At 45.7% G+C, this 10,000-nt stretch overlaps 1 protein-coding gene across 3 annotated transcripts in view; it reads left to right on the top strand.

The window, feature by feature from the left end:
• itpr1a (inositol 1,4,5-trisphosphate receptor, type 1a) overlaps positions 1-10,000 on the top strand; it is a 100,956-nt gene that overhangs the window by 7,575 nt on the left and 83,381 nt on the right. For all 3 annotated transcript variants that reach the window (XM_083562368.1, XM_083562367.1, XM_083562366.1), the window contains exons 9-14: positions 4,758-4,912; positions 5,039-5,138; positions 5,302-5,462; positions 5,678-5,819; positions 6,052-6,210; positions 9,713-9,885. In XM_083562368.1, the coding sequence (XP_083418494.1) occupies positions 4,758-4,912; positions 5,039-5,138; positions 5,302-5,462; positions 5,678-5,819; positions 6,052-6,210; positions 9,713-9,885 (890 nt within the window). The remainder of the gene's footprint in view (positions 1-4,757; positions 4,913-5,038; positions 5,139-5,301; positions 5,463-5,677; positions 5,820-6,051; positions 6,211-9,712; positions 9,886-10,000) is intronic.

Here is a 10,000-nt window from a genome sequence, read left to right as displayed (position 1 = left end):
GAGATGAGTGTGTGTAAGATGAGTGCGTGATCAGTGTGTGTGAGATGAGTGTGTTTGAGATGAGTGTGTGTGTGTAAGATGAGTGCGTGATCAGTGTGTGTGAGATGAGTGTGTGTGAAATGAGTGTGTGATCAGTGTGTGTGAGATGAGTGTGTGTGTAAGATGAGTGCGTGATCAGTGTGTGTGAGATGAGTGTGTGTGAGATGAGTGTGTGATCAGTGTGTGTGTGTGTGTGTGAGATGAGTGTGTGTAAGATAAGTGCGTGATCAGTGTGTGTGAGATGAGTGTGTGTAAGATGAGTGTGTGATCAGTGTGTGTGAGATGAGTGTGTGTAAGATGAGTGCGTGATAAGTGTGTGTGAGATGAGTGTGTGTGTGTGTGAGATGAGTGTGTGTAAGATAAGTGCGTGATCAGTGTGTGTGAGATGAGTGTGTGTGTGTGTGTGAGATGAGTGTGTGTAAGATAAGTGCGTGATCAGTGTGTGTGAGATGAGTGTGTGTGAGATGAGTGTGTGATCAGTGTGTGTGTGTGTGTGTGTGAGATGAGTGTGTGTAAGATAAGTGCGTGATCAGTGTGTGTGAGATGAGTGTGTGTAAGATAAGTGCGTGATCAGTGTGTGTGAGATGAGTGTGTGTAAGATGAGTGTGTGATCAGTGTGTGTGAGATGAGTGTGTGTAAGATGAGTGCGTGATAAGTGTGTGTGAGATGAGTGTGTGTGTGTGTGAGATGAGTGTGTGTAAGATAAGTGCGTGATCAGTGTGTGTGAGATGAGTGTGTGTGAGATGAGTGTGTGATGAGTGTGTGTGAGATGAGTGTGTGTGTGAGATGAGTGTGTGTAAGATGAGTGCGTGATCAGTGTGTGTGAGATGAGTGTGTGTGAAATGAGTGTGTGATCAGTGTGTGTGAGATGAGTGTGTGTGAGATGAGTGTGTGATCAGTGTGTGTGTGTGTGTGTGAGATGAGTGTGTGTAAGATAAGTGCGTGATCAGTGTGTGTGAGATGAGTGTGTGTAAGATGAGTGTGTGATCAGTGTGTGTAAGATGAGTGCGTGATAAGTGTGTGTGAGATGAGTGTGTGTGTAAGATAAGTGCGTGATCAGTGTGTGTGAGATGAGTGTGTGTAAGATGAGTGTGTGATCAGTGTGTGTGAGATGAGTGTGTGTGTGAGATGAGTGTGTGTAAGATGAGTGCGTGATCAGTGTGTGTGAGATGAGTGTGTGTGAGATGAGTGTGTGTGTGAGATGAGTGTGTGTAAGATGAGTGCGTGATCAGTGTGTGTGAGATGAGTGTGTGTGAAATGAGTGTGTGATCAGTGTGTGTGAGATGAGTGTGTGTGAGATGAGTGTGTGATCAGTGTGTGTGTGTGTGTGTGTGAGATGAGTGTGTGTAAGATAAGTGCGTGATCAGTGTGTGTGAGATGAGTGTGTGTAAGATGAGTGTGTGATCAGTGTGTGTGAGATGAGTGTGTGTAAGATGAGTGCGTGATAAGTGTGTGTGAGATGAGTGTGTGTGTGTGTGAAATGAGTGTGTGTAAGAAAAGTGCGTGATCAGTGTGTGTGAGATGAGTGTGTGATCAGTGTGTGTGAGATGAGTGTGTGATCAGAGAGATGTGTGTGTGTGTGTGTGTGTGTGTGTGTGTGTGTGTGTGTGTGTGTGTGTGTGTGTGAGATAAGTGTGTGTGTGAGATGAAGGTGATAAATGAGTGTGTGTGTGAGATAAGGGTGAGAGATGTGTGTGTGTGTGTGTGTGTGTGTGTGTGTGTGTGTGTGTGTGTGTGTGTGTGTGTGTGTGTGAGATAAGTGTGTGTGTGTGAGATGAGTGCGTGATCAGTGTGTGTGAGATGAGTGTGTGTAAGATAAGTGTGTGATCAGTGTGTGTGAGATGAGTGTGTGTGAGATAAATGTGTGTAAGATGAGTGCGTGATCAGTGTGTGTGAGATGAGTGTGTGAGATGAGTGTGTGTAAGATGAGTGTGTGATCAGTGTGTGTGAGATGAGTGTGTGTAAGATGAGTGCGTGATCAGTGTGTGTGAGATGAGTGTGTGTGTGTGAGATGAGTGTGTGTAAGATAAGTGCGTGATCAGTGTGTGTGAGATGAGTGTGTGTGAGATGAGTGTGTGTGAGATGAGTGTGTGTGAGATGAGTGCGTGATCAGTGTGTGTGAGATGAGTGTGTGTGTGTGAGATGAGTGTGTGTGAGATGAGTGCGTGATCAGTGTGTGTGAGATGAGTGTGTGTGAGATGAGTGTGTGATCAGTGTGTGTGAGATGAGTGTGTGTGAGATGAGTGTGTTTGAGATGAGTGCGTGTGAGATGAGTGCGTGATCAGTGTGTGTGAGATGAGTGTGTGTGTGTGAGATGAGTGTGTGTGTGTGAGATGAGTGTGTGTGAGATGAGTGCGTGATCAGTGTGTGTGAGATGAGTGTGTGTGAGATGAGTGTGTGATCAGTGTGTGTGAGATGAGTGTGTGTGAGATGAGTGTGTGTGAGATGAGTGTGTGATCAGTGTGTGTGAGATGAGTGTGTGTGTGTGAGATGAGTGTGTGTGTGTGAGATGAGTGTGTGTGAGATGAGTGCGTGATCAGTGTGTGTGAGATGAGTGTGTGTGTGTGAGATGAGTGTGTGTGTGTGAGATGAGTGTGTGTGAGATGAGTGCGTGATCAGTGTGTGTGAGATGAGTGTGTGTGAGATGAGTGTGTGATCAGTGTGTGTGAGATGAGTGTGTGTGAGATGAGTGTGTGATCAGTGTGTGTGAGATGAGTGTGTGTGAGATGAGTGTGTGTGAGATGAGTGTGTGATCAGTGTGTGTGAGATGAGTGTGTGTGAGATGAGTGTGTGATAAGTGAAGTCAAGAAGCTTTTATTGTCATTTCAACCATATATATGTGACGCAGTACACAGTGACATGAAACAACGTTCCTCCTAAACCCTGGTGCTCCATACAACAACAATCACAGTGAGTGTGTGTGGAGTGTGTGATGAGTGTTTTTATGTGTGTGTGTGTGTGTGTGTGTGTGTGTGTGTGTGTGTGCGTATGATGAGTGTGTGTGCGTATGATGAGTGTGTGTGCATATGATGAGTGTGTGTGCGTGTGATATGTGTGTGTGATTTGTGCTGCAGCTGGACTCAGGATCAGGAAGTGATGCCGCTAGGGTTCGCTATGTGTGTGTGTGTGTGTGTGTGTGTGTGTGTGTGTGTGTGTGTGTGTGTGTGTGTGTGTGTGTGTGTGTGTGTGTGATGAGGGTGAGAGATTTGTGTGTGTGTGTGTGTGTGATAAGTTTTTTTGTATGATGAGTGTGTGATGCATGCGTGTGTATGACGAGTGTGTGATGAGTGTTGAGAGATGAGTGTGTGTGATGAGTGTGTGTATTGTATGATGAGTGTGTGTGTGATGAGTGTGTATGATGAGTGTGTGATGAGTGTGTGTGATGTGTGTTGAGAGATGAGTGTGTGATGATTGTTGATAGATGAGTGTGTGTGATAGGTGTGTGTGTATTGTATGATGAGTGTGTGTGTGTGTGTGATGAGTGTGTGAATTGTATGATGAGTGTGTGTGTGTATGGTATGATGAGTGTGTGTGAGATGAGTGTGTGATGAGTGTGTGTATTGCATAATGTGTGTTTAATGAGTGTGTATGATAAGTGTCTGATGAGTGTGTGTGATGAGTGTGTGATATGTGTGAGAGATGAGTGTGTGTGATGAGTGTGTGTGTGATGAGTGTGTGTGTGATGATTGTTGTGAGATGAGTGTGTGATGAGTTTGTGTGTGTGCTGAGTGTGTGTGATGATTGTTGAGAGATGAGTGTGTGTGATGAGTGTGTGTATTGTATGATGAGTGTGTGTGTGTGTGTGTGTGTGTGTGTGTGTGATGAATGTGTATGATAATTGTGTGATTAGTGTGAATGATGAGTGTGTGTATTGTATGATGAGTGTGTGTGTGTGTGTGTGTGTGTGTATGATGAGTGTGTGATTGTTGAGAGATGAGTGTGTGTGATGAGTGTGTGTATTGTATGATGAGTGTGTGTGTGATGAGTGTGTATGCTGAGTGTGCGATGAGTGTGTGTGATGAGTGTGTGATATGTGTGAGAGATAAGTGTGTGATTAGTGTGTGTGATAAGTGTGTTATGAGTGTGTGTATTGTATGATGAGTGTGTGTGTATGTTTGTGTGTATGATGAGTGTGTTTTGAGTGTATTGTTTGATGAGTGTGTGTTTAATGAGTGTGTGACGAGTGTGTGTGATGAGTGTGTGATATGTGTGAGAGATGAGTGTGTGATTAGTGTGTGTGATAAGTGTGTGTGATGAGTGTGTGTGTATTGTATGATGAGTGTGTGTATGTTTGTGTGTATGATGAGTGTGTTATGAGTGTGTGTATTGTATGATGAGTGTGTGTTTAATGAGTGTGTGACGAGTGTGTGTGATGAGTGTGTGATATGTGTGAGAGATGAGTGTGTGATTAGTGTGTGTGATGAGTGTGTGATTTGTGTGAGAGATGACTGTGTGATTAGTGTGTGTGATTAGTGTGTGTGATGAGTGTGTATGATGAGTGTGTGATGAGTGTGTGTGATGAGTGTTGAGAGATGAGTGTGTGATAAGTGTGTGTGATGAGTGTTGAGAGATGAGTGTGTGATGAGTGTGTGTGATGAGTGTTGAGAGATGAGTGTGTGATGATTGTTGATAGATGAGTGTGTGTGATGAGTGTGTGTGTATTGTATGATGAGTGTGTGTGATGAGTGTGTGTGATAAGTATGTGATGTGTACTACAGCTGGACTCTGAACAGGAAGTGATGCGTGCTCGGGTACGCAATGTGCAGGAGAAGGTCATGTACACTTTGGTTTCTGTTCCTGATGGAAACGACATTTCCTCCATCTTCGAGCTGGACCCTACCACTCTGAGAGGGGGGGACTCACTGGTGCCCAGGTATACACCCCACCTGAACACTGCAATACAGCACAACGGTGAAGCTTACAGCTCATAATGAGCATCTGTGTGTGTGTGTGTGTGTGTGTGTGTGTGTGTGTGTGTGTGTGTGTGTGTGTGTTTTAGGAATTCATATGTGAGGCTTAGACACCTCTGTACAAACACATGGGTCCATAGCACCAACCATCCCATAGACAAGGAGGAGGAGAAACCTGTCATGCTCAGGGTGAGTCACTGTGTGTGTGTGTGTGTGTGTGTGTGTGTGTGTGTGTGTGTGTGTGTGTGTGTGTGTGTGTGTGCGCGCGTGTGTGCGTGATTGACTCCACACAGGATTATGGACTTTACAGAGTTGATGTTTCTGTGTTCCTGCTCTTCTTTTCCTCGCTCAGATCGGTACGTCTCCCCTGAAGGAGGATAAGGAAGCTTTTGCCATAGTGCCCGTGTCTCCCGCTGAGGTACGAGATCTCGATTTCGCCAACGATGCCAGTAAGGTTTTGGCTTCTATTGCTGGCAAACTGGAGAAGGGCACAATCACACAAAACGAGAGAAGGTACAGACTTAACCCACCCGTCTGTCTGTCTGTCTGTCTGTCCTTCTGCCTCTACACCATTCTGTCCTTCTAAATCTACATCAATCTGCCCTTCTGATCTTTTTAATTAGATGTTCAGTAGATGTAGGTTGAGATGGTGTTCCTCAGGTCTTTAAATTTGATTGTATTTTCTGTTTCCACTCGTGGTGTTTCCTCCTCCCTGTACACACCATTAGGGCAGTGACAAAGCTGCTGGAGGACCTGGTTTATTTTGTGGTGGACATTCCCAACAGTGGTCAGGATGTCCTGGAGATCACCGTGAACAAACCTAACAGAGAGCGACAGAAGCTGATGAGAGAGCAGAACATCCTCAAGCAGGTACACATGCCACTCAGGTTTAAATCTGATGGTGTCGATATTTAAAACTTTACCTTTACACGTTTTATAAACCAATCACGTGTCAACTTACAGCTTAAATCATCTTACATTTACTTTTTTTTTTGATAAACAGACAGGAAATATAAATAAAGGAAATAAAACATTTCCCATCATGCATTTTCCTCATTTTTTCTCATCATCCTCCTTATTTTTTTTTTTTATCTTTAATCAGATCTTTAAGCTCCTGCAGGCCCCGTTTACTGACAGTGGTGATGGTCCCATGCTGCGATTAGAGGAACTGGCAGACCAACGCCACGCCCCCTTTCGCCATATCTGCCGTCTCTGCTACAGAGTTCTGAGGCACTCACAGCAGGACTACCGCAAAAACCAGGTACCACCAGCACTCCATGAACCTCCTCACTACCATACTACCATACCACTACCACCCTCAGCTGCACACCTGTCTCTGAGACTCCGCCCTCAGCTGTACAGCTGTCTCTAAAGCTCCACCCATGTTCATACACCTGTTTTTAGGCTCCGCCCACATCTATCAATCTATTCTCATTTTTAATAACTGTTTGTCAAAAGTGCTTTATAGTCTTCTTCTTCTTCTTCTTCTTCTTTCGGCTGCTCCCATTAGGGGTCGCCACAGCGGATCATCCGTCTCCATACCACCCTGTCCTCTATATCTGCCTCTTTCACACCAACTACCTGCATGTCTTCCCTCACCACATCCATGAACCTCCTCCTTGGTCTTCCTCTTTTCCTCCTACCTGGTGGCTCCATCTTCAGCATTTTTCTACCAATATAATTCATGTCCCCCCTCTGCACATGTCCAAACCATCTCAATCTCACCTCCCTCACCTTGTCACCAAAACATCCTACATGTGCTGTCCCTCTAATAAACTCATTTCTAATCCTGTCCATCGTCGTCACTCCCAACGAAAACCTCAACATCTTCAGCTCTGCTACCTCCAGCTCCACCTCCTGTCTTTTACTCAATGCTACTGTCTCTAATCCATACAACATCTCAGGTCTCACCACAGTCCTATAAACTTTCCCTTTCATTCTTGCAGATACTCTTCTATCACAAATCACTCCTGTCACTCTTCTCCATCCACTCCACCCTGCCTGCACTCTTTTCTTCACTTCTCTAACACACTCTCCATTACTTTACACTGTTGACCCCAGGTACCTGAACTCCTCCACCTTCTCCACCTCTTCTCCCTGTAACCGCACCCCTCCACTGCCCTCCCTCTCATTCACACACATGTACTCTGTCTTACTCCTACTGACTTTCATTCCCCTTCTCTCCAGCGTGTACCTCCACCTCTCCAGGCTCTTCTCAACCTGCTCTCTACTCTCACCACAAATCACAATATCATCTGCAAACATCATAGTCCAGGGAGACTCCTGTCTGACCTCGTCCGTCAACCTGTCCATCACCACTGCAAACAGGAAAGGGCTCAGGGCCGATCCTTGATGCAGTCCAACCTTCACCCTGAACCAGTCTGTCGTACCTACTGCACACTTCACTGCTGTCACACTGTCCTCATACATGTCCTGCACCACCCTCACATACTTCTCTGACACACCAGACTTCCTCATACAATACCACAACTCCTCTCTCCACCCTGTCGTACGCTTTCTCTAAATCCACAAATACACAATGCAGCTACTTCTGTCCTTCTCTATACTTCTCCATCAACATCCTCAAAGCAAATAAGGCATCTGTGGTGCTCTTCCTCGGCATGAAACCATACTGTTGCTCACAGATGGTCACCTCTTCTCTCAGCCTGACTTCCACTACTCTTTCCCATAACTTCATGGTGTGACTGATCAACTTAATTCCCCTGTAGTTACTGCAGGTCTGCACATCTCCCTTATGCTTAAAGATCGGTACCAGCACACTCCTTCTCCATTCCTCAGGCATCCTCTCACCTTCCAGAATCCTGTTAAACAATCTGGTTAAAAACTCCACTGCCATCTCTCCTAAACATCTCCACGCTTCTACCGGTATGTCATCTGGTCCAACCGACTTTCCATTCTTCATCCTCTTAATCGCTGCTCTCACTTCCTCCTTACTGATCCTATCTACATCCTGCTTCACCAACTCCACATCCTCCAACCTTCTCTCTCTCTGATTTTCCTCATTCATCAGCTGCTCAAAATACTCCCTCCATCTTCTCAACACACTCTCCTCACTAGTCAACACATTTCCCTCTCCATCCTTTACTGCTCTAACTTGCAGTACATCCTTCCCAGCTCGGTCCCTCTGCCTGGCCAATCGGTATAAATCCTTTTCTCCTTCCTTAGTGTACAACCTCTTATACAGCTCCTCATATGCCTTTTCCTTGGCTTTCGCCACATCCCTTTTACGCCACATCCCTTTTAACCTGCTGCTGCATCTCCTTGTACTCCTGCCTACTTTTCTCATCACTCTGTCGATCCCACTTCTGTTTTGCCAACCTCTTTCCCCTAATGCTCTCCTGCACTTCCTCATTCCACCACCACGTCTCCTTGTCTTGCTTTCTATTTCCAGATGTCACACCAAGTACTTTTCTAGCTGCCTCCCTCATCACTCCTGCAGTAGTTGCCCAATCATCCGGCACCTCTTCACCACCACCAAGCCCCTGTCTGACCTCTTCCCTGAACCTCACACTACACTCTTCCTCCTTCAGTTTCCACCATCTTATTCTTCTTTCAAACCTTACTTTCCTCCTCTTCTTCTTCGCCTCCAAAACCATCCTACAGACCACCATCCGATGCTGTCTAGCTACACTGTCCCCCACCAACACCTTACAGTCTCCAATCTCCTTCAGGTTGCATCTCCTACACAGAAGATAATCCACCTGTGTGCACCTTCCTCCACTCTTATACGTCACCCTATGATCCTCCTTCTTCTTAAAATACGTGTTCACCACTGCCATTTCCATCCTTTTAGCAAAATCTACCACCATCTGCCCTTCCACATTCCTCTCCTTTAAACCACACCTACCATCACCTCCTCATCACCACTGTTCCCTTCACCTACATGCCCATTAAAGTCTGCCTCAATCACCAATCGTTCTTTCCTAGGTACACCATCTACCACTTCATCTAATTCACTCCAGAATCTTTCTTTCTCCTCCATCTCACAGCCAACTTGTGGAGCATAAACACTGATGACATTTATCATCATCCCTTCAACCTCCACCTTCACGATCATCACCCTATCAGAAACTCTCTTCACCTCCACTACACTCTTACTGTACTCTTCCTTCAGAATCACCCCTACACCATTTCTCTTTCCATCCACACCATGATAAAACAGTTTAAACCCACCTCCAATGTTCCTGGCCTTACTCCCTTTCCACTTGGTCTCCTGAACACACAACACATCTACCTTTCTCCTCTCCATCATATCAGCTATCTCTCTCCCTTTACCAGTCATAGTACCAACATTTAAAGTACCAACCTGAACCTCTACTCTCCTACACTGCTCCTTTTCCTGCCGTCTCTGTAGACGTCTTCCTCCTCTCCTTCTCCTCCTTCGGCCAACAGTAGCCCAATTTCCACCGGTACCCTGTCGGCTAACGATACCTGTGGCGGTCGTTGTTAACCCGGGCCTCGACCGATCCGCTATGAAATTCTCATTTGTGATCCGCATATTTGATTTGGCACATGTTTTACGCTGGATGCCCTTCCTAACGCAACCCTCCCCATTTACCCGGGCTTGGGACCGGCACTAAGAGTACACTGGCTTGTGCCCCCCTAATGGCTGGGTTGCTTTATAGTAATGAATAGTAAACAATATATAAATATTAATAATAATAAAGTAATAAATAATATAATTGTGTGTGTGTGTGTGTGTGTGTGTGTGTGTGTGTGTGTGTGTGTGTGTGTGTTTGTAGGAGTACATAGCCAAGCAGTTCCGCTTCATGCAGAAGCAGATTGGATATGACGTGTTGGCTGAAGACACCATCACGGCTCTGCTGCACAACAACCGCAAACTGCTGGAGAAACACATCACTGCTGCTGAGATCGACACCTTCGTCAGTCTGGTCCGCAAGAATAGAGAGCCCAGGTGTGTGTGTGTGTGTTTGTGTGTGTGTGTGTGTGTGTGTGTGTGTGTGTGTGTGTGTGTGTGTGTGTGTGTGTGTGTGTGTGTGTGTGCAGAACATCCAGTTTGTGTTCAGTTG

The sequence above is a fragment of the Silurus aristotelis genome, assembly GCF_946808225.1.
Source record: "Silurus aristotelis genome assembly, chromosome: 2".
NCBI lineage: Eukaryota > Metazoa > Chordata > Actinopteri > Siluriformes > Siluridae > Silurus > Silurus aristotelis.
Note: the sequence above shows the minus strand (reverse complement) of the source record. Positions and strands in the feature narration are given on the sequence as shown.